This window comes from Cydia fagiglandana, chromosome 18, assembly GCF_963556715.1.
Source record: "Cydia fagiglandana chromosome 18, ilCydFagi1.1, whole genome shotgun sequence".
Taxonomy (NCBI): domain Eukaryota; kingdom Metazoa; phylum Arthropoda; class Insecta; order Lepidoptera; family Tortricidae; genus Cydia; species Cydia fagiglandana.
The window spans coordinates 14,218,673-14,244,649 of NC_085949.1; the positions used below are offsets into that span (position 1 = coordinate 14,218,673).

Below are 25,977 nucleotides of genomic sequence, written 5' to 3' on the forward strand. Positions count from 1 at the left end.
AATTCACAATTAGACTCGAGAACTCTTTATTTACAGATTTTTAGCATACTTGTTACTTAATTGAACAAAATGATTAAATATGGGGAATTCAATGATACTTCTTAATGCAGTCATGCCAGGAGGATGAGCCAGATTGTGGATCCAGGAAGATTCAGTTAACTTAATATTAGGGTATTTTGGGTGAATGACATATAGGTTTTTGTTTGAAAAGTTTTATTTCCTTATCATAAATTGCATTTTGATGTTACAATGTAATATTCCCAAGTTACATATAACTTACACTGTCTAAAAGTAAAATAGACATGTTGCTTAAGATTAAAGTACTTAAATCTATTGTTAAACTAAATTAGTGGATTGGTTCTGGCTGTTGTGTTATAAGGAGACCAAATCTCTTCTTGATTATAATTCTCTGTCTTGAATACTTGTCTTCGGGAGAAAATCGGGCTGAAAAAATAAACATATTAGTTTTTTAGGATTTTTATATTCAGTTGTAGTCATCGAAAATTATGATACATAAAATATACATAAAAATCAGAATAAGGTAGGAAAATTGAAAAAACCTATTAACAGTTTAAGGACATTACTTACAAGCAGAATTGTACTTTTAATAGCCAATACATTTAAAATACATTCGAGGTTATTTGTGAGAGTGAGATATATATAGATATAAGGGTTGGAAGCTTAAAATAAGTTGCCTTTGAGAATAATGGATCCGCTGTGTGTGCGAGATAGATCTATGAAGATTATATAGCAATGTCCCGTTTGCACACCGCCGCGGCACGCGGAGCCGCGCCTTTTACTTCCATAGAGCCCGTAAGAGAGTCTCGGAGTTAGCTTGACCAAACTCTAACAGCTACCTAGCTTAACAACCTCAAATCACAGGTATACTGTTACAATTGTTATACGTGACATACAACGAAAAAACTCTCCTTACCTGGATGGGCAGATAGGGTTGGCTTTCCAGTAGGGTCCAACGTCTGTAAAATTAAAGAATATTAAATTAACATACAATCAAACTAAACGCATGCAAAGAAAGACGTAAGTTAGGTTATGTTGTGTTATTGTGGAAAATACCACTTACCGCCAGAGTGTACTGTCTTTCACCTTTTTCGTTCAAGAAATATCTGAGATACATTGTTATTGATATGGGTTTGAAATTTTAATCTTGTAATATCTTTTAATTTCGCAGTTTACGCGCACTCGTGCTATACGGGAGCCACTAATGTACGACCAAATAATGCTCAACCCAAGAATGTACAGCCCAATAATAGGCGTCCATGGTGGACGCGTATTATTGGGCTGTACATTCCTGGGTTGAGCATTCTCGGGCCGCGCAATATTGGTCCGGGGCGATAATACGAAGCCACTCTTTTCACAGGGCAATAATGTACGACCCCATAATTCGCGTCCAATAATTTGAGTCCCTTGGCTTTCAATTATTGGGCTGCGCATTATTGGTACAGGTCGAGAAAGCCCGACCCAATAATGTACGACCCAATAATAGGAAGCCAAAAACCAGAGAGATTCTTTTTTTTAAGGGAGCTGTCAAAATTAGTAGGGACGTTCTGACATTAGCTCTTGACAATTTAAAAATAATCGGTTTTTTCTAGTGCCATCTTTCAGTGACATTGACAGTATTGTATTGACACTTGTTGGTTTACAAATACAATAAAATGAATTCTAATAAAAGAAACAGTAGACTCAGTAGAGGTACGAGGTACTGAAAAAATATTAATTAATGGAGAAGCCGAAGTTGGAGGTAAGTGCCGCAATTCAACAACTTAAGCTAAAAAAATCTTCGTGTCCGCATGGTATTCCCTCGTGCGTATGGACTGTACAGCATGGTGCTGGCGGAGCCGCTATGGCACATATTTAACCTCTGTCTCGAGCTAGAAGTATTCCCAGAAATTTGGAAAATTACTTGAGTGATGATCAGTATTGAAAGGTGGATCAGGAGATAAGGCAAGAGGGTTTCGACTTTCGACCGACACAAAGTTTGTACCCCACACTTAATTTTTTTAGACTGCATGAGAGACAGACAGCAGTAAGTATGTAGATTATGAAGGGCACAGATTGAAACCAGCAGTGACATGGCAGTTTGTTCAAAAGAATATCTTGGTTATATTTGACAACCAGTCTGGCCTAGTGGGTGCCTAGCCTAGTGACCCTGCCGGTGAAGCTGATGGTTCTGGGTTCAAATCCTGGTTAGGGAATTTATTTGTTTGATGAGACAGATATTTGTATATTGAATAATTATATTGTTGTCTGGGTGCCCACAACACAAGCCTTCTTGAGCTTACCGTGGGACTTGGTCAATTTGTGTAAAAATGTCCCAATATATTTATTTATATTGAGATTGACTGAGAAAACAAGGTGTATGCTACAAGGTGGAGGTTTCTGCAAAACATATTGGTGAGTCCATTAAGACAGCTGTTTATCAGAAAAACTGAGACTGGGTCACTGATCAATGGGTCAAACACCATCAAAAACTACTACTTAAGAGCAAAAAAATTGTGTTTATGGGGTGGCCCCAGCTCCTCCATGACACCTAGCAGTGTCTTCAGGTCGCTAACTGCCTCCTTCAATGTGCACGGAGTCCCTAGGTATTGTTTCCTGTATACTTCTACCTTCTACCTACAGTGTAGGAGAATATGCTTTACTGTTTCTTCTTCTTCCATGCACACTCTGCACATGGGGCTGTCTGTTTTACCCATATTATGTAGCTGTTTGATTAGTGCAGCGGTCGGCAACAAGCGGCCCGCGAACCTCTCACTTGCACCCCGCGTGCCTCCTAGGCTATTTTGTATGTAATATTGACAAACAACAATGTCTGATAAAGTCATAAATATTAACAAAGTGCGGCCCGCATCAACTTCGGTAACTACTATTTGGTCCTTGGCTGCTAAAAGGTTGCCGACCGCTGGATTAGTCTGTTATGACCTGTGATTAATCCTACTATTTTGCGTAGTTGGTGTGAAATGAAATGAAATGAATGAAATGAAATGAAATGAAAAATTTATTGATAACAATTTGTTACATGTCTTTTTTTCCATATAAGTACTAGTATTGGTCTAGTATTCTATGTGCATATACCTGTAAACATAATCCAAATTATATAAATAAAATTAATCGTTAAAATTTGCAATATATCGAAATTATTATTAACAATGAGAATGTAATTTATATCGGTACTATACAAATGTCACGCCTGTATTAATTATTAAATTACTAGTGGAATATTAAAAAACTCACTGTAATCGTAAAACGTGTCTGGGTGTTTTTAGTAATATTTTGGTGTAAGCTTGTAGTTTTGTTCTTTGGTCTGCCTACAGGTGTTCATTTTAGTCCAGTACTTATTGTGACACTCTTGGCAGCAGTCCGTCACAAATGAACTACGAGCGGTCGGGTTGAGCTGGAGCGAGGCCAGAGTGGTCGCTGAAGATAGGAAGGCGTGGCGCGAGCTTGTGAAGGCCCTTTGCACCTCTGGGGTGCCTTAGGACAACAACAACAACAACAACTTATTGTGAAGCTGGTTTCTGAACCTTTCCTGGCCAGTTCATCCGCTGCATCGTTTCCTCTTGATCCACTATGCCCCTTTATCCATTATACTGTTACTTTGTTGCCTTCTTTGCTCACTTCAGTGAGGCCTCGATGTCATTCAAGTATGAGTTCCGATGTAAGTTTGTAGCTACCTAGTGCTTGCAGTACTGATTTACTGTCTGACAGTATTAGTATATTTTCTTGTTTTACTTCTCGTCTTTTTATCGCTTTGCAAGCTTCCATTATTCCTACACATTCAGCTTGGAATCCCGTATTGTGTTCCCAGTGTAACCCAGGGGTTTTGAGATGTATATGTTCAGGTCCTCCGAGAAGACACCACATCCGGACCCTTCATTTGTTTTTGAGCCATCTGTGGATATTCTTAAATTTGTTTGGTATAGTCCTTGTACAAAAAGAAACATAAAACATGAAAGAACACACATCATTAGTACAAAGGCGAACTTATCATGTAATTCATGTATGCGGCACCGCGATATAATACATTCGGTAAAGACACACTGAAAGAAAACGAACTTAAAGATGTTCTTCTGTTCTGCAGGAAAACAAGAAGATTCGAGGAGAATGGTGTGGCACTTAATGCCGCCGGGACAGTAACCTAGCTGCAGCTCCAACTCTAGGGAATTGGGCTGAATGAACGCAACACGTGATCGACAGCCCACCTGCTTCCTGCCGAGCGTCCCTACACTACATCTACATGGATTCGCTTATTCTGCTCTACAAAACTTCTGTAAGTAGAGAATGCACAAGTGCAAGAGTTGAAGGATTGAAAGAGCTTGTCGTCTTACCTGACAGTCTTCCACACATTTACCTTAATTAATTTAAATGATTTTAATAATTATAGTCCTTTTTAGGGTTCCGTACCTCAAAAGGAAAAAACGGAACCCTTATAGGATCACTCGTGCGTCTGTCTGTCTGTCTGTCTGTCTGTCCGTCTGTCACAGCCGATTTTCTCCGGAACTACTGGACCAATCAAGTTGAAATTTGGTACACATATGTAAGTTTGTGACCCAAATATGGACATGTAACGTAAACAAATTAATTAAACAACTGTACCGCTATTCGGAACCTAATAATAATATTGAGAGTGGCAACTCTGTTGTCGGTCGTATTGTCCTTTTCTAGCATATACGTCCCTCTCTCTCCCACACTCCCACCACACAGCAGTTTGCTTTTTGGCGGTTGTCGCAAAAACAAATTTCCAACTCATTGGCTTGCTGTTTTTCCATCTGGAAGGTCGTGAAGCTAAACTGCTGGTGAGTTTTTGAATTTGTACCTCAGTTTAGCTGACTATATTGAAAAACAGTTTGTAACGGCTTTTGCCGTTCGAAATAAATATTTAAATTTAGTGTCCGTTAAACTATCTAGCAAATAAAAACGATCCGGAATAGTAATGTGTAAGTTTTCAAAGGCTGCCTGCGCGCATCGTGGCTATGCTAATGAAAATACTAAAACACATAATGTTAGAAAACACATCGAGCGGGTAAAGCGTGCACTTGTCACCATTAGAATTTAATTAATATTATACCTACATTAAGTCTCTTCTGAGTCTTCTTACTTATTACTTTAAATCTTTGTGTGTCTATAATAACGGTTGAAATTAGGTATAACACTTAAATGGTGATGTGTGGAGGCATACCCTTCAGTTTTCAAGTGATTTGTGTTCTCGAATACGAAAGGATCGGATAGTTAATACGTGTTACGTAGAACCTACGTATTAAGGTAGAAGCTTATAGACGTGTAGGGTTTATCTGTCCAAGTATCTATCAGCAACTTGTCGGTTTATCCCGTTCCGGGTTAAATATAATATTGCAAAATAAATTTTTTGGTAATAAACTTGCTGATAAATAACGTGTACCCGCTTAGGAGTCGACGCTTCGCGGGGCTTCTATTTCCGCTCTGAGGGACACAAGGTAACGAACAAACCTACATCGCAAGCATTGCATTTATTTTTGTGGAAAGTGAGTACTTCGGCAGTACGTAAACTTAAGTCTGCCTAGATAAAGAGAGAAATTAGCATGGCTCTGCGCAAGAATGACATGGAAATCCTTAAGTATTTCACTCCTTATCTACCAATTTATATCTCTCCAACTAGATCTTTGATAAAAAAAAAATGTTTAAAATGTAGGTAGATAGGTATCTCTTTAAATAAATAACAGGTACTAACAGCTTAAAAGAACTCTTGCATGTAGTTGCTATATGTGCTTGTATTATTTTGGATTTGAATAACTTGATTATTCATTCTATATGTAACTATAGGTACATACAAGACGGTCAATCTTTAAGCCTACCCACCTACCTGCATAAATTGTACCTACTCGTAAACGTTTTAAATAAAATCGGAAGCCTGTGACTTGAAAGGGCATTAACGATATGGGAATGTTTCGAATGATTCATTGACGAAGACGCATGGTTTGCTTCATAATTTCAAATTATATTCGCTAACTGTAGAGTTAAAGTTTAGTTATGGCAAATCTCGTCACCGTGAATGACACTTTCTAAAAGTGCCTATTAAAGTAAATCCTTTCCCCTTGTCGAGCGAAGAACTCGCAACTAAGGGAATATTACCCATAAACTTCATTTGAATGATATTCTTAAGCTATGTCTGTTATGGTTCCACCTGCGTAAGGTGTGCCTAAGAGAATCTTTTATTCAGTCACAAACTAACGTCAAGTTATTTGTGATGAAACCAATATGTTGTGTACCTATTTAAGCCTGCGCAAGGCTGCCATGTTTCCACCTGCGTAAGGTGTGCCAAAGAATCTTTGATTCATTCACAAACTGATATCAAGTTATTGATGATGATATTACAACCTATATAAGCCTGCGCAAGGCATGTCAGAAATTAAATGATATGGTTATGACACAGGCGAGCGAGTAGGCCACAATCATAAAAATATAACAAAGATGAATATGTAAATACCTCCTTTTGGACAAAGGACAAGTGAAAAGGGTTCTAACAAAATAATGTTCTGGGTAAAAATCAGTCGAAATAGGCTTCGTTATTCGAGGTTTCATTTTTGTTTACCAATCCATTTTAAGGGTCCCGGACACCCTATTGGCTAAACCCAAAATTGGACTAATTAACATTTCTAAAATTATAATATAATAGGTATAAAATAACCTAAGATTCCAGGCCTATCTCGACTCATTTTTATTTTAAAGATGAAAAAATCTTTGCACCCTAATATAAAATTGTGGTCTGGAGACGCTAAGCCTCATAACGTGGGTGGCATGGATAATACTAAGAGATTTAGTCACCTAAATTCGACCATAAGCCCAGGCAGAATATTGATATTTAGAATAAGGTGTGGTCAATCCTCCAAGGTCCAAGGATAATCTGTGGACTCTAATGAAATCAGGGTCACTTAAGCTCACGACACAACATAGCTTACGGTTCAATTCTGAAATAAGCTATGTTTAATATCACTCATGGTGTGAAAATAAAATTACAAGAGCACAAACAGCCTGCTCAAGGTGTACAAAGGGTTCCGTTTAGCGGCCCTATGAATATCTAAAAACTTTTGAAGTCTATGCCTGCTATGACAGACTAGAAATTAATATAAATTATATTTGCCTCGAGAGCACTATTAGTCTTTCAGTTAACATTTTTACGAGTACCTACCTATGTAGGTACACGACATAACCAAGGTTACCTATTTAATTATTATATCCCTGACTGGCATGGTATAGGAAAATTGTCATGTGCTGCACAAGCATGTTGGAAATAAAAATATACAAAACTGACCTAACGGGGCGTTTATGAATGCTTTATTTTACACCCTTATCTTATGTCTGCCTTGTGAACCTTGAGGATTCGAATCACCTTGATCGTAAGTGCTCCTATGCACAGATTAAGTTTATTTTAAACTACCCATGCACTAATCTCAAGGGCACGTGCTTCTATGCACGGACCAAATATTGTTATCACTTAATTCACTTATCATTATTCGTCATAGTTTGATACTATACGTTTAACAAATGTACCCACCGTGGAATGTAATGTACCCAGTCATAAGGTTTTTAATAAACAGTGACTTAATGGTTTGCAAGAACGATTCTAGTATAACTTCTGGGCGGTCACGTCTAGGGCATGACCCTCTATAGTTCTCAATTTATACAAAATTATAGCATTGCGATACTGTTTGCTTTGCACAATGTGAAACAGCAGCAAGCCTTGCGAAAAGGCGAAACTATTTTAAAAGGCGAGTACTTTTCAAAAATACATTGTAATATATATAAATATGTTTTTGTCGTGGAACAAGTACACCCAAACAAATGCAGTCATTTATTATAATATGTTGGCAAAACTCTGCAAAAGAGTTATATAGTCTGTCTGTACAGTGTAACTTGAAGGCATCAATGCACATGAATCTCTTGAAACATGGTGGATCAATTAATTTACACCCCGTCTGTGTCTTGCTCCTATTACCAAATCCACAAGTTAAGGACGTCAACCTATATATAGGTACCCTTCTTGCTCGAGACCTGTAAAAAATGTACACAATAATTTCATGCAGTCAAGTGTCGGAAAACTAGGTCCACACACTTAGCGATATCGTGAATATATATCCAAGAACTCTGTATATTGCCTCCCAGGAGGCGGGATGTTATTAGACTAACCTATAGTAGGTAGTAGGCCAGAGATATAGTATACAAAAGTACACTGGCCCAAATTAAGTAATATTATACCTATGTCTATATATATGTTATTATATGTATGTCTGAGTACCCACAACACAAGCCTTCTTGAGCTTACTGTGGGACTTAGTCAATCTGTGTAAGAATGTCCTATAATATTTATTTATTTATTTATTTTTATTATATTTCAGAATATAAAATAATTTACAATCTTGCTATTATTGAAATATAAACAAGTAACAATTATCCTTAGTTCATAAGGAGGATAAGTATACCTAAATATCTAATAGATTCGACAAAGTGTTGATTCTAGCATTGGATAAAATAGCTCCTTCTTAAAGGGTCTCTGCGCTGTTGGCTTTGGGGCCACAGGCGCCCGGCAAATTGTAGGGAACCCCCTGGTTTCCCACAGCAAATAATGTAAAATCACGAAATAAGCACATAAATTAGTATTTCGGTTAAAAGCACCTATGCGATGAGCTAGGGTTTCGAATCAAGTATCTGATTCCTTATAATTTACACACTGAATAGAGAAAACTGAATATTCAGAATTAAGCAATGTCTATGAATAGTTTACAGAAATTATGCCACTTTAGCGGTCAGAACCAATAAAGTTTTAAGGCTTATGTCTACCAGCAGGCACCAGATAAAGTAAACCGCTAAGAAACTACTCTTACTACATATATACAAACTTTTGAGTAAAATTAAGGTTATGATAGCTAAACATGAATTTAATTAGAATGACTCTGCAAATATTATTGATAAAGTTCTGTAGCAATTCTACACAAGAACACCACAAAGCGTCATACTCATAACCAGTGCCACAGCGCAGTGAACACATGAGTGTTGTGGCTTAAGCTCTCATAGTAACCTTCACACTTTTAAGCAAGGTTTATTTATGTACACTGACTTGCGTTCTCGTTAGTAAAGCGTTTAAAAGGGTTAAATGCATTTTATAGCTATAACTATAACCTATAACCAAGTATATGGCTTACAGTCATTAAATAAATTTAATGATACCCTATGACAATGACATTTCAATAAGTACCTAATTTTATTAACTCTGTTTGTGGTGATAGTGATATAACGAATAATTAAAATATTCGTCTACTTAAGCCCGAGGGATTCTGGAAATAAGAAATGTCCTGTCCTTGTTATATTCCTGCAACTGATTACTTTACTATTATAGATAATTATTATCAAATTTGATAATAATTGCGACATACATATAAATAAAAACTACTCTAGTACTTTATTATTTTTATCTTTTCATACTTGAATTACATTACTCCTTATAACAGATGTGTATGCTCCTTGAAGAGTAGACTGACTTATCACATCTTCTTTTACCTAGTTTTCACATACATTTAAGTAATTAAGTATAGCACCCTTGTGGTGACTCACTTATTCTTTTTGAACATTTATAAGTACATTAAGTACGTATATAAAATGTTAAGTTAGTGTCATAATATAATGGAATATCAAATTGTATGCTTTACTAAATACCTCTCTCCTCACAGGTGTTAAAATAAAGGGTGTACTGCATAATTAATTCAACACTCATAATATAATAATATTACATATACATAATAAGTACATGTATAATCACATTGGCTTGGCGTCTTCCCACCACCAGGCGATAACAAACACGTCTCAATATTATTATTAGGTTCCGAATAGCGGTACAGTTGTTTAATGACAGCGTTTTACACAAAAATAAAACGCTAATTAAATAACTTACCCTATTCGGAACCTAAAGTTTTAATCCTGCCTGGTGTAAATATGTATAATTTTGAGACAATGAGTTGGAAATTTGTTTTTGCGACAACCGCCAAAAAGCAAACTGCTGTGTGGTGGGAGTGTGGGAGAGAGAGGGACGTATATGCTAGAAAAGGACAATACGACCGACAACAAGAGTTGCCACTCTCAATATTATTATTAGGTTCCGAATAGGGTAAGTTATTTAATTAGCGTTTTATTTTTGTGTAAAACGCTGTCATTTTAAACATGGGGGCCACTTTTGGGGGGTAAATGAAAAAAATAAAAAAAAAAAATTTCAAATTATATCATGTTACATATCAAATTAAAGAGCTTATTGTAAGGATCTCAAATATATTTTTTTTATAATTTTCGAATAAACAGTTTAGAAGTTATTCAAGAAAATAGGCAAAAAATGACCATTCCGCCCCCCCCCCCCTTTATCTCCGAAACTACTAAGTCTAAAATTTTGAAAAAAATACATAAAATAGGTCTATACCTATAGATGACAGGAAAACCTATTATAAATGTACAGTCAAGCGTGAGTCGGACTTAATTACAGTTTTAGATCCGACCCCTACGGATTTTTTAAAGAGATTTCAATCACATATTTAATTACACAAACGGGTCTACCGCGATATAATTTCATTGTTTTTACCTTTAATTCCGACGTTTCAGCTGAGTTGCACTAGCTGTGGTCACGGAAAGACTGACGTCCCAACAAACCCACAAACGCCAACCAAACGCGCGTTCAAACGCGATAGACCCGTTTGTGTAATTAAATATATGTACAAAACGCGAGAGTTTAAAGTGTTAGATTTCACTCACGTTTCACATAAAAAATACATTGTTAACAGTGCCGGATTAACCAATAAGCAAAACAAGCACGTGCTTAGGGCACCACGTTCAGGGGGGAGCACCAAAATGCCAGGATTCGGGCCTGGTTCGGCCTAAAAGTAAAATTGCGTTTTTTATATCGAAACATTTTCGCGCTCGCTTCGCTCGCCTTTTCAATAACTTTCTAAGGTATGACAAAGGTGACATTCGGGTGACGACTGCAGCAACATTACTCTGTTGCAAAGTACTGTCAACTTAGTTAAGTTAACCTTTTGGCCGCCGGACCTAGTCCGCAAAGACGCTCACTCACACGCCAGAGCAAATTTTAAGTAAACAACTAATAAAAAGTTTAGGGATTGCAAATAGTGATATCGATATTTACAATAATTTGGTAAAAATCTTTTTAATTTAGCTTTGTTCTTATCCTGTTTTAATTTCATTCCAAATTGCCAAAATTAAACATATGTTTTACACCCGAAAATGTTTAAAATATAGGGATTTAACATAAAAAACAACCACTAAACAATGTCGATTCAAGACGTGATATCGCCGCACTAGGCTGTACGAGAAGTCTTTTATACAAGACAACGGCGCCCATGGACTGCCCGCAATGCAGACCGACAAGGACTGTTTCCGCGCGGATCAAGTAATAATAGTCTCTAGGTCAACGGCGTAAGCGCTTGTCGGTACGTAAACTTTATTGGCGTAACGTTAAAGCTGCGCATCATGTGTCGATAAAGTCAATATACCGGAACTGTTTTAGTGAAAATTACACGTGGGTTGAATTTTTAATGAGTGAAGATATTATTCCGGAATTAGAATCTATCATTATAATTTCAGTTTGGTTTACATTAATCTATAGGTAAACTCTACCAAAAAAACGTTCAACGACTTGTTACAAAAAAAATACACATTAACTTCAATGTTATAACAATAAAAGTAAAGTCTGATAAACAGGTATGTCCCTGTACCACACTTGTGCGAAGCGGTCGCTGCGGTGTATCCCTTCCCACTAAGCTATAAAATAACATCAATTATTTTTTTTATTTATCTCTTCTGCAATTAAATAGTCCACAATCTACAATGGCAAATTTACTTGTCTGACTCTACTTTATAGAGCTAAAGAAGCTACCTGAACTTTAAATATAGTTATGCCTATCTGACTCTCGTTCTACGTATTCTAGTAAGTAGTTACCTACTATTCGTTGAAAAAAATTGGCGATTAACAAGTGTTCAAATACTTAGATAAAAACATATTTCTGACTTTATATTTACTTTAAAAATTCCCATATCGAGTTAACATTCCCATCCCTAGCTGTCTTTTATACAAGACAACGGCGACGAGGAACATGAAAAATGTTGAAAATTGGAGCAATTTTTTTAAATGCCTTATTATAAAAGAAGGGATTTATATAGCAGCTTAAAAAGCAAATAAATGAAAAAACAAAGACCTTAAATATGAACACGAGTGTAAATGAAATTGCAATTGTTATTATTTTCACATTAACTCAGTGGTTTAATTTGTGTCTTGTATACAAGACGACGGCGCCAGCGTATCGTTCTATCGTTGTCTTCTATACCGGACAACGGCGGTCAAAGGGTTAAATATAGACCTGTTTAAAACAGCCAACGAAGTATTCCTAAGAAATACTAGGAACACTAACAGGCTGGTCATAAATAAAATGCAAAGAACTGCCACTTTTAAGAAAAATTGTTATGCTATGTGTGTCAATATATTTAATAAGTTACCCAACAACATAAGAGAATTGCCCAATAGTAAATTTAAAAGAGCACGTTTTCAATGGCTGCTGTCTTCGACATTTTATTCTATTAATGAATACCTTGTAAATCAACAATCTAGTTTTTAAATTATGTTAATTGAAGTGGTTTTGTTTGAGATAGATACATGATATATTATTATTTCATAATTGACAGTGTATTTTTATTTCTATTGTTGTTGATAATTAATTTGTATTAAACTAGTTTAAGTAGGTTAAGTTAGGTATATATTACACTAAAATTGGCATTCTGCATAGTCAGTTAAGAAAGATGGGACTTAAAAATGTATAATTTTACAGAAACAACTTGTATATAACCTTTTTTATCGCAAATAAAATGATAAAAAATGATTAAAACTTCCGTGATAAAATGATGTGACTGATTTCCATACTAAAAGTAAAAATGTACAACTGTCTATCATATTGCGTTTTTATATCGAAAAATTTTCGCGCTCGGTTCGCTCGCGTTTCAATCACTTTCTTAGATATGATAAAGGTGACATTCGGGTGGCGACTGCAGCAGTATTAGGTACTCTGTTGCAACATTACTGCAACGGCACTGTCAATTTTCGTGATAAAATGATGTGACTGATTTCCATTCTCAGCTGTAATGCGGCATTGAACTTCTCTCAATTTACCAAAAAAAATCAATGTAATCTTGATGACCCTAGGGAGAGGGGGCACCATGGTCTAGAAATGCTTAAAGCATCAAAATATCTTAATCCGGCACTGATTGTTAAAAATTGTGTAATATACGGAACCCTTGGAACGCGAGCCCGACTCGCACTTGGCCGGTTTTTTTTTCAGATTACCTCAATTACAGTATACTACAATACAATTCAAATACTCTTTATTGCACACCTCATTACAGAAAACAATACAAATAATACAGGAAGAAGAGATTAAACAACAGGCGGTCTTATCGCTAAAAAGCGATCTCTTCCAGACAACCTTACTACTTTTGAGGTTAGAACAACCCACGAAAACATTTAATGTAAAGTGTTGCCAAGACTAGTTGCATAAAGCTTTTACACTAAAAAAGTTATCAGATCCCGTAGTAGGTACCAAGACTTTTACTCTGTCATTCCTAACTTTATAAGTTCTAACAGTATAAAGCCAACATCTTGGTCAAACAGTACGGCTTGGCCGTTTCGTTGGTGTCATACTCATATGGACAATCCCGTAATGACACTTTCAGAATTTGAAAGACCTTTGTTGCTACTTTGTACAACAAGTCCACTGAGGGAGTGTTTGTAAAAACGACATATCAGTTTATATAAACTACGATAATACAAGGTCATATAAGCAGGCATAATTTTAAAACATTTAACATTTAGGTTTTCAGAAAAGTTACGTACCTATTTCTAGCGACATCTATGTATGTAGGGCCTATATAAAATAAGCCAGGAAAGTTATGAAAGTGAATTAAAGTTCATGTTGCACTGATAAAATCATTTTAAACAAATATTCTAAATATAATTATTCTCAAATTTCAGGAGCTGATACAAGCAGCCAGAATGAGTCTCTGCTGAGTCGCCGGCGCCGGACGTGCGTCACGCGCCTCGGGCGACTGACGTCTTCGTGTGAGTCGCCAATTGCAGGGGAAGTTACGAATAGTTAGGTATAAAAGCTACTTTAGTCAACCTCGCCTCAGTACTGTTTGTATTGACTGAAATACAAGTAGCATATATGAGACGTTCGGACGTATCCGTGAAAATACGAAGGTAAAGGAAATTGCACTACATTTTTAGAACCTATTCACCTGTCAGTAAAATATTGAAAAGGAAAGTTCATGAGTTTTATTATTTTCTTTCCTCCAACAGCTTCACATGGAGCAAATGTAAACCTTTTATGTTAATAATATCAGTAATGTCAAGGTACAACGCTCTTTAGAGCATATTGCCATTCCTTTTACTCGAGTGGCCTGTGGGTTAACTATACGAAGCGAGCCTACGATGCATTAAAAGTGCAGTATAACAATGCATTCAGAATGCTGTTGGGCTTACCTCGTAGATGTAGTGCATCTGGCATGTTTTGCGAAGCTAGAAGTTTTCTGGCAATCATGCGCAAGAAAATAGTATCTCTGCTAGGTCGAGTTAGAAGCAGTCCCAAACATACATGTTCGAAAAGTAGAACTCCCTTAGTAGGCCAAGCAATAAGAAGTTATAGAGGGAAATGCTAGGAACACAATTTTTGACTACGTAACTTTGTTTGGACTAGTTAGGAGGTGAACATATCAAAAGTCCCCGGCTGTAGCCCCGGTGCTGGGGGGTAGACTAGTTATAGTCCAAACAAAGTTACGGAGCCAAAAACTGTGTTCCTAGCATTTCCCTCTACAACGTTTTTTGAGCATTCATTTCCTGACCTATAGATCGTGTTTCAATTTATCGCCTCTCGTTGGCAATTAAGGTGGTTCGCTTTCCATACAAAAAAAACAATTACATAAGTACCTAATAGTGTGTAATTACTTAATATAACGCAATTGTTTTTTGTATGGAAAGCGAACCACCTTAACTATTCGCACAACGTTTTGTAGTTGCAGTAAGTACTTACATATGGCCGGTTAAATTTTCGAAATAGGTATGTATTTACGTACAGTGCTAATTGCCGCACATAGAATAATTAAAGTTTCATCAATCGGAATATGTTCCTAAGTCACTTATTACATTTCGAATTATAAGTCTGTATTTTACAGCTTTAGATGTGCATGACTGCATATGCACATCTAAAGCTGAAAAATGCTTTCATGAAATTATGGCTAAATTATGTTAATAGGGACAAATGTATCATTTTCAACCAAATGGGTTCTTATTATCTGTTGTCAATAAGGCGCTATTTCCATAAAGCTTCAATTTGAAATCAGCCTCGTCGACAACCGACAATGTTAACCTTTTGGTTGAAAACGTCACAAATTATGGCGATAGAGAATACAATGTTCTGTTGCCAGAGTGCAGCACTAGTAAAACCCGTAAACGAGTGAATTGCAAAAAAGTGTAGGTAACACAATGGAATATTCACAAAAATATGAAAGAATGTAACACAAAATGAAGAAAATGTATGTGTTTTTTTTTGTGTTACGTCACACAAAGGACGCCAAAATCGACGCCGCAATATTTTTCACGACGTGTAGAATAAAAGTGGCGTCGAATTCAGGAATCCGCAAATACTATGGTAGCCGATAGCCAAGTAATTTATCAATAGAACAATGTTAAAACAGTAGTAGAAACGGTGAGCTTTGCAAACTTTTAGTAGATTGGTTTGGTTTTGGTAGATTTCTCGGTTTGGCATGCTTGATGCTCTTCACATCACCACAGACGGAGGTCGACAGTTCGAATCTGTCTTGTTCAACCAATTGATGGAGGCACATGCACGCATACGAAGTATACGAACCACATATTACACTACCATCCTGGAGCTAATTGGATTATTTGCATCTACTATTATAGTATATACCTATGCCTTATTTTTACGCCTAAGACCCTAAGCTTTTAACAAAAACCATTATTTCTTTTATACCTACGGGCGGTTTAGCTCCCGTACCTACCTCTATTATACCTAGCCACGTGCTAAAGCAACAATGTCCTTTAAATCCGTATCCCGTATCGTGATAGTATTAAGATTCAACTCGTCTACATCGAGGTGGTCGATCGTCCTAAATACATTACCAAAACATGTTAACTCGTATGAGCCGTTACATAGATTTAAACCTTAATACTATCATGATAATTATTGATTAATATTTTTAAATAATTTGTTAAGCATATTTACACTTGCAAATATACACTTGCAGCATTCTAATATTATGGTATGGTAAACATATAACATGTTATATATTCGCGATTCATGTCAACAGCCCTGTCGTCAGGCCCCCCACCCGCGCCCGCCCGCGCCCCCGCCCCGCAGTAATAGTTATCTGTTTCACTCGGGGGCAAAGTTGTTGTTCAATCGCTCGTGCTAATATTGATACCCGAGCAAGCGAAAGATTCCAAAATTGAACCGATAGCGTAGCGAGTGGTTAAAAAAATGGAATCTTGAGCGTTGCGAGGGTTTCAAAGCGCGAGGGTTAAACAAAATTTGCTCCCGAGTGAAACACAAAATGTTTCACCACACCGACCCGAAGCAAATATTACTTAAATGTAAAATATCAAACAAAATCAAATCCAAATTAATGTTACCTATTAAATATTTATCATCCAAAATCATCATAAAAGTCAGTTCTACCAGCAAACATAAGAAAACAACTCAAAATTTGCATTTGATTACTTTGCCTCACATGTGAATAAAATGCAACTTTGCTATCAGTTTTTGAAGTGCTAAGAAAGCCTTTCCGAGTAGGTGTGGTGAAAAATATAATGTTCTAATGCTGAAACGTATCACTATCACTGTTTAGTTAGAACAACATGAACCTCATAGAACCCTCTTTCAAGTGCTATTGAAAGAGGCGGCTATACAGGGCCTGGGGCCTAGGGCGGCGAATAGTTATTTACGATACAAGTGCGGAAAAGAGGAAATTCGAACGAGTGGCGATAAATTAAAACACGACCGAAGGGAGTGTTTTAAATCCACACGATTTGCAAATTACCTATTCGCACGTGTATCGTACAACGTTTTACAGTACATGGCCCTTTAAGCTTTTGACATACGCACGAAAAGTGCTATTTTACGCACTAGTGCGGGAAAATAGGACCATAATTATATACTTTAAATGATATTTTTATTATTAATTTGTATAAATGAATGTCATTAGTCATTGCCTACATTAAATGTACTTAATCTATGCTTCCATAAATATATTTACTATCATTATCAATATATTACAAGACGTTGCACATATGTCGTTGTTTCACTTATATGCACACCAATATAGCCTAATATAACTGGAAAGCCTGGCAGGCTAATCTTTTAACACGTTGGCTGCCATGAACATTGAACATCACCGTTGGGATCACGTAATCTTCTCTGTGTGCCCATGAGCATCACCAGTGGAATCGAAAGCTCGTTAAGTACCTCTTTATTGACCTCAGTAATAAATGTATAGTCAGATGCTGGGATCACTAAATTTGTAAGGGGCGTGGGAGATACACTTTAGGTGAAGGATGGTGGGCAGCCAATGTGTTTAATACTTCGTTTATTTTTGGTAGGCTTAATTTTGCTGCCCTTTTTAGGGTACTTACCGTAGGGAACTACTACGTTAAAAAAAACCTATGCTAAAATAAAAGGTAAAAAAACCTATTTCTATCTAAAGAGTTTGTATAGGTGTAACTGGGTCACAGCTGAATTCTTATAATGCAAACCGAAGGGCTATATGCAAGAGTACTCGTATGGAATAACAAACACCTTACGACAAAGACCATAATAACTGTCTACCAAACTTGTGTCTTTAGAGAATACTCTTGTAGGGGGCCGAAACCTGGACGTCGTAAGCTAATCAGGAACGAAGACTTAATTAACACCTTCCACGTGCGCTGCCTTCGGAGTAGGTAGGTATGGTATACTAAACATAACATGGAAAGACAGGGTTACTGGTTACCAACGAAAGTGCGCTGGAGTTTGCGGGTTATTCCCACTAGTTACCACCAAGTTTTTACCAGTGGTAACTACTGGGAATTTTTTTCCCACCTTTTACCACTGGTAACTACTGGGAATAAAAATTCCCAGTAGTTACCACCAACTCGGGTTAGTGGTAACTACTGGGAATTTTTATTCCCAGTAGTTACTTCCAAAACTTTGTTAGTGTTAAATACTAATAAAAACAGTAGGTATGAATAGTATAAATAGAGTTATTTTGAATTACCTAATAAAATCACTTGAAAAATCATCTAAATGGATTATTAAAATTATCCTTTAGTGCATATATCATAGTTTTTGTACTAGTACCGGTTAAACTGTTTCAATATTTTTGGTCACTTTTAAGGGAGTTTACTAAAACACTAATCAACTTATAATTATTTATTAAATTACTCTATATATTTATACTACACTATTTATAGTGTTTTTATTAGTATTTAACTCTTAACAAAATTTTGGTGGTAACTACTGGGAATAAAAATTCCCAGTAGTTACCACTAAACCGAGTTGGTGGTAACTACTGGGAATTTTTATTCCCAGTAGTTACCAGTGGTAAAAGGTGGGAAAAAAATTCCCAGTAGTTACCACTGGTAACAACTTGGTGGTAACTAGTGGGAATAACCCCATCCCTAAGCTTCCTAGTATCACCGCGCTTATAATCTGAGACCGCGCTACTCAAACAGAGACGTTTGCGGCGGCTAGGGCATGTTTAACGAATGGACAGTGCTATTAGGCAAGTGCAACGTAAGACGTCATTACTCCGCTTTAAAGACTGCGTAAAGCGTAATATGATTGCGTTTAACAATAAAGCACTGCAACTCATGGAAAGACCTAACAACACACCGCGTTGAGTGAAAGAACACCTTTTAAGAGGTCGCGTAACCAATGTTAGGTCCTGGTTTCAAGACTTGGCCCGAAAACGAGCAATAAGACATATATGTGCGATGAGGGTCGCCTTAATGCGAACCAGGTATGTTGCGGATGCAGATTTTTTATGACATCCGCGGATGCGGATATTTAAAGCCTCACATCCGCGGATGCGGATGCGGATGTCAAGATTTGGTACTCAAAAAACGTCAAATGTTACATATTTAGTATTTTTTATTTAAAAAAAAACGAACCGTTTAGTATTTGGACAAGAATATAGGTGACGTTCCACGGCAAAAGGTACCTTATGGCGGCTGGCGCTTACGTCGCATGGCGCCGCAATAATATTGGAGCGGCGTTAATAATAGCGTAAGCGCCAACCGCCATATGGTACCTTTACCTGTGGGACGTCACATAGGTGTGTTTTATTTAATAACAAACCGTAATATTCTCGCAGATGGTTATACTACGAATTATTTGTGATTTTTTGGCATATTACATATATCCGTCACGGGTGCAGCTTTTTAAAAAAAAAACATTAATTGTTTCTATGGAAAAAGCACGAAAACCAAAGTCAACTGTTGTGAGATATTTTGATTTTTTGTACCGGCTAAATAGGGTAAGTGCGTCAGTTTTCCGTCCGGTGTCAGTTTCCGTCCACTTGACGGATTGGTAAATAACACATTTGATTTATAATTTGCTACTTGCGAAATATAATTTTTATGTGGATAGTTAAATTGTTTAGATATTAAGGGTGCAATAAGTCCAAATTTGTGCAGCAATGAAGTATTATACTCAAATTTCGTCAAGTGGACGGAAACTGACACCGGACGAAAACTAGCACAATGACCCTACATTTTGTTTGAAAAAAAATCATAACTAGTATTTTCGACTCAAATCGTCTGAAACTTACAACTTAGCATAAACATACTGGGCAAGACCCATTTCAGTCAAAAAAAATCTTAATATATATTATGTTGACTTTGGTTTTTGTGCTTTTCCCATAGAAACAATTAATGATTTTAAAAAAAGCCGCACCCGTGACGGATATAATAATATGTAGTATGCCAAAAAATCACAAATAATTCGTAGTATAACCACCTGCGAAGATATTACGGTTTGTTTTGTTTCTTGACTAAGTAATAATGATTTTTTGTTCCTGCTCCATACATTTTTTTGAAGTGAAAACTTCTTTAGCGGCGCTGAGCACTTTTTGAGGTGGGGAAAAAATGATAAACTCGATACAGCGTAACACATAACGCGTAACGACGACGACGACGGCTGACGTCATGTGTCACGCACAATGTTATTCACATAGATATATATGTCCATGGTTATTCACCAAAGAACTTTAGTCATAACCAGGTCATAACGTATCATAATCAGGTGAATTATTTAAAACTGGAACTTTTATATTATTTAAGCAATAAAGCTCAATGTTCTAATCTTGTACGGGCTGAAATACGAGAATCTCAGTTACATTCTAACTTTATTCAAATATAATTCAATAAAGCTGCATCTTGATAAAATCGCTAATAAAAGTGAAAACTCAGAATATCATGACATGACCAAATATTTTTAGATGCGAGGTCTGCAAGGTAACTTTACAATTTCTATTCGAATTTTAAACAATTAACGCTACAAATTTAAGCTCACTAGCCAGCAATTTCGGAACTAAAGTTTTTCAATAGTAAGGAGGATGGGTCAATTATACATAGGTAGTGCTGCAGACATTTTGGACTAGTCATTGAGTTTTCACTTCTGTCGGCACTCCAGGGGGCCGATTTTTGAAATTCGATCGTTCGATCGTTCGGAAATCGGTGGAAAACGGCGAAATGCTAATTTTTGAAATACTAGCGATAGAAATTGGGAATCGAGTGGTATTGACCACTCGTTTTCAATTCTATTAGTAGAATTTAAATGCCTAGTAGTAGAGATATTATTGAACGAAATTTAATACACGAAATCGAGTAGTCGAATTTAAAAAATCGGCCCCCAGGAGTGCACCCCGATTTTTTTTTTAATTCGTAACTCTCATTCCACAACTTTCATACCTAATCGTCTAAAATTCATAGGTTACTATAACAATGCCTAGCAAAACCGATTTCAATCAAGAAAACATAAAAATAACTTCGGTTTCTATGTCAATGCCAGCCTAATTTCAGCCCACAGTGTGGCGTCAGTCCTCACAAATTGGTATTCAACCGTCCGCAGTCCGCACCTCATTTTATCGGTAATATCGGTCAATATCGGCGGTTGAATTCGGCGAACCAAGTTGGTGTTTGCATCCGCACCTCCTGATTCGATTGGGCAATTTAATCAGATTGGCGAAAAATTTACTAGTCAGGATCTGGTCAGGATACGCCTTTAGCCCCCATTCCCACGGGCGCTTTTACAACGCGCGTTAAAAAAGCGTTTGAATGACACCAATAGATACATGCGTATTTATTCACACGACAGCGGTGGCGCTAAATCACGCGTTGTTAGATTTTCGACTTACCTAAGCCTTGGTCATTAAATCGAATTTAGAGTGCGGACAGATTCAAGCGCTTTTTAACGCGCGTTGAAAAAGCTCTCGTGCGAATGGGGGCTTAGAGTCCGTCGTTGCGACCGGCTGTAACGACCGATTTGTAAAAATGCATCGTTAAGCCCGCTCCACACTCGTGCGCGAATCGCGGCGCGAAGCCGAGTCTGGAGTCGATTTCGCATATCAGCGAACTAGACTCCACACTCGCGTTCGCGGCTTCGCCCGCGATTCACGCGCATAGTCTGGAGGGCGCTTTACATTAGGTCCGTGTTCTATGTATAAGCCCCTTTAGCAATCACCGCTACCTGATTGGCTACTAGGCTAATCAAATTCAAATTTTTCAGTTATGACATTTATAATGGGACCAACTTCGTAATCACTTAAGCTTTTTTGGCCGTTTCATACATTTTGATCGAGTGGATGTCGACGTTTTCTATGGGAAGGCCAATATTTTTTTTGGGATTTCGGGGTTGGTCCGATAGAAAAAGTTGTTCAGTATGACCCAGTATGACGGGCGTAAGCCATAATGCTATGTTGGGGGCTGCAATAGTGTCCTGGCTGCTCCTTCGTCGGATGCTATTGCAGCTTGTACGAAAGGCTTTAGTATATAGAATAAGTTAGTTGTAAGAATGTATAAATTTGTAGTTTTTTATGGAGCGACATGTTCACCTCAGTGACAAGCTCTAAAAATAAATAGAAAAAAAAAGTATGACGGGCGGCTATACTAATCTGTAGACACATATTATTAATCTGTGAGCTAGTTCAGCTAATATTTCACGTGCATCTGTTATTTGTGCACGCTTTTTGGAAATAATTATATCTCTGGCGTCAACAATCGGAATCTTTTTTTTGAGTTGAGGGATTGCGATGTTGAGGCTTGATTTTTGATCTGAAAGAAATTCAATCAAGATTAATTTTATCATGAGCAATCCAAGCTATAGTCCGTTTTTTTTAGCATTAGAAAGAACTTCGCAGAAGTAAGCTTCTGGTTCCAAATCCGGCACTTTCAGCGGTAATAATTTGAAGTAAATTATATGTATTGACCATGCTACATTAGATAATTCAATAATTATTAACAATTAAAGAGCCCGATAAAGACTGCACGCTTGCTTCTGTGGAGTTCTTTCTAATGCTAAAAAAACGAACTATATTCAATAGCAATACACAACAGTATAAGCAAGTTACCTTTTATTTTAATTCCGTCGTATTTGTATGATATCCTTTAAACTCTTGTCAATTAAAGGCATATCCAGATTAGTCAATTTTTCGCCAATCTGATTCAATTGCCCGATCGAATCAGGAGGTGCGGACGCAAATACCAATTTGGCTCACCGAATTCAACCACCGATAATGACCGATAATGACCGATATTACCGATAAAATGAGGTGCGGACGCAAGAATACCAATTTGTGAGGTTAGTATTTTCGTTCTGGGGCATTTATTCAATTTCATCATCATCATCGTCATCTCAGCCATAAGACGTCCACTGCTGAACATAAGCCTCCCCCTTTTTTGGGGGGTGAATGCCATAATCGCCACGCTTGGCAGGCGGGTTGGCGATCGCAGACGAGTACACCGAATTTGAGGGACGCTGCTGCCTGTCCACCGGTGGTCTTGGACGTGGTTTAAGGACATACCCGTTTATTCAATTAAGAGGGCTCTAATATCACCATAAATCTAAAATTGGAGATTGACGCCAATTTCATTACTGATCAAATCGACCGATTCGATCAGTCCCGAAGGAATAAGGAAGTCTTCGTTAAATAATACAAAAAGAGAGTGTGTAACTCAGAAACTTAGGTCAGATCCAACGGTCTACTTCTGTTAAAAACTATTAATAAGAATTCTCTGTAAAGGCTTCGTCACACAGGCGCGTTTTCCGGGCGGCGCGTGAGCGGGGCGCGCCGCGTAACTAAAGCCCCTCATTCACACTCCTACCTTGTCGTCCGCCTCGCAGGACTACGGTGTAAGATATAGCTCACACACCATCCTACTTTGTAGTCCGCCTCACAGGACTACGGAGCAAGAAATAGCTTACACACGGTACTAAGGGCCTACCGCGAACCACGTTGGACGTGCTAGGCAGCACCCCTGCCCTGTCACACTTACGTACGAATTTACACGCGCGACGGAGGGGCAACACGTCGAACGTGGTTCGCGGTAGGCCCTCTGTTTTGCCGTCCATCACCAGTACTATGGCATCCTACTTGAGTTTGTAGGACGGCTCGTAGTCCGCAACCCCCATACACGATCCTACCCAACGAGGCGGATTACGAGGCGAACTACAAGGTAGAATGTGAATGGGAGGCTTAACAGACTATCGCACCGCACCGTGACCTTGGAGTGTCGCACCCATAAGTGAGAGCGAGAAACGTATATCTCTTTTCTTTGTTAGTAGAAAAAGGCGGCAAATTGGAAAAATGTAGGCGCGAAGGGATATCGTCCCATAGAAAATTTTAATTTCACGCCTTTTTTTACTGACAAGATTTGCTTGACCACCTATAGCTACTTTACATATAAAACGCTCACGCCCCGCTCGCGCGCCACCCGTAAAACGCGCCTGTGTGACGAAGACTTAATTATAGTTCGTCAAACATATGTATCTCTAGCCCGCTCCACACTCGTGCGCGAATCGCGGCGCGAAGCCGCGAACGCGAGTCTGGAGTCTATTTCGCATATCAGCGAACTAGACTCCACACTCGCGTTCGCGGCTTCGCCCGCGATTCACGCGCATAGTCTGGAGGGCGCTTCTGGTCAAACCAATTTGACAGTCAGTAAGCCCCCATTCGCACGACAGCTTTTTCAACGCGCGTTAAAAAAGCGCTTGAATCTGGTCGCACTCTAAATTCGACTTAACGACCAAAGCTTAAAGTCTAAAATCCAACAACACTGAATAAAAGCGTCACCGTTGTCGTGTGAATACATAAATGGTTATCCATTTGTGTCATTCAAACGCTTTTTTTAACGCGCGTTGAAAAAGCTGTCGTGCGAACGGGGCCTAAGAACCAGGAAAACTATACTCATTTAAAGTAGCTAACACACTATCGCACCGCACCGCGACCCTGGTGCGTCGCACTCATGAACGAGAGCGAGAAACAGATATCTTTTTCTCGCCCTCACTTACCGCTGCGAAGGGTCGCGGTGCGTGCAAATTGCAGGCACCTTTCTCTGTCATTCTATTCTAATTATAGCTGGTTTTGCAAATCTTATCAATAAAAAAAGGCGCGAAATTCAAATTTTCTATGGGAAGAGATCCCTACGCGCCTAAATTTTTCAAATTTGCCGCCTTTTTCTACTGACCAGATCTGCTTGACCAAGTATACATTTCATGGATCGAACAATTGTTTCCGTCTGGAAAGCCCCCTCCACACTCGTGCGCGAATTGCGGCGCGAAGCCGCGAACGCAAGTGTGGCGTCGATGTTCGCAGACAGCGAAATCGACTCCACACTCGCGTTCGCGGCTTCGCCCGCGATTCACGCGCATAGTCTGGAGCGGGCTGAAGAAAAATATATCTCTTTCTCGCTCTTACTTATGGGCGCGACGCACCAAGATCGCGGTGCGGTGCGATAATATGTTAGCTACTTAACCTTACCATTATCTGCTTATTTTTTGCGCATGGCAACATTACTGAATCGTAAACTTAAAAATCGTCGCCCCATCCCTAGAATATCACTCTATGTGTCAAATATTTATAGTCTGTGGTGTGGAGCGAAAAGTGGACGCCAATTATTGGGCTGTACATTCTTGGGTTGAGCAATCCCGGGTCGAACATTATCGGTACGGGCCAATAAGAGCCGTAACACACTACCGCACCGCACCAAGGTCATTGTGGGATGCACCCATAAGTAAGAGGGAGAAAGAGATATCGCTTTCTCCCTTTTACTTATGGGTGCGTCCCACAATGACCTTGGTGCGGTGCGATAGTGTGTTAGCTACTTAATATGCGACCAATATTCGGCGTCCACTAAATGGATTCGTATTATTGGGTCGTGTATTATTGGGTTGAGCGTTATCAGGGTGTACAAGCTCGGTCCGTGCCAATAATACGAAGCCACTCTTTGAACAGGGCAGTAGTGTACAACCCAATAATACGCATCCAAAAAAGTGGACGCCTATTATTGGGCTGTACATTATTTGGTCGTGTATTAACCGGACTCGTGCTATACAACAAACGTGACAATCTCAAGCCCGCTCCACACTCGTGCGCGAATCGCGGCGCGAAGCCGCGAACGCGAGTCTGGAGTCGATTTCGCATATCAGCGAACTAGACTCCACACTCGCGTTCGCGGCTTCGCCCGCGATTCACGCGCATAGTCTGGAGGGCGCTTCACAAAGTAAATGTCATATGTCAGTCAATAAATGTTTTTTTAACACTGACCTCACCATGACCACAGACTTGGCCAAGACTTGGCTCAGACCAAAGTACATAATACTGGCTCAG

General features: G+C 38.3%; 1 protein-coding gene and 1 long non-coding RNA gene across 4 annotated transcripts; one reads left to right on the forward strand and one right to left on the reverse strand.

Moving 5' to 3' along the window:
* Positions 1-196: 196 nt before the first annotated feature.
* Positions 197-1,210, reverse strand: LOC134673174 (H/ACA ribonucleoprotein complex subunit 3). Its single transcript, XM_063531129.1, has 3 exons — positions 1,082-1,210; positions 935-977; positions 197-444 (listed from the first exon to the last, which is right to left on the reverse strand). The coding sequence occupies exons 1-3, from the start codon at positions 1,133-1,135 to the stop codon at positions 347-349; spliced, it is 195 nt and encodes a 64-aa protein (XP_063387199.1). The 5' UTR covers positions 1,136-1,210; the 3' UTR covers positions 197-346.
* Positions 1,211-1,279: 69 nt separating this feature from the next.
* On the forward strand, positions 1,280-14,142 carry LOC134673188 (uncharacterized). Of its 3 annotated transcripts, XR_010099425.1 has the most exons (4): positions 1,280-1,759; positions 4,100-4,288; positions 13,444-13,538; positions 14,069-14,127. It is a non-coding gene; the product is annotated as an uncharacterized LOC134673188 (long non-coding RNA). The 3 variants fall into 3 exon arrangements; XR_010099424.1 differs by lacking the exon at positions 14,069-14,127 and having other exon boundaries at positions 1,282-1,759; positions 13,444-14,062; XR_010099423.1 differs by lacking the exon at positions 13,444-13,538 and having other exon boundaries at positions 1,284-1,759; positions 14,069-14,142.
* Positions 14,143-25,977: the final 11,835 nt, after the last annotated feature.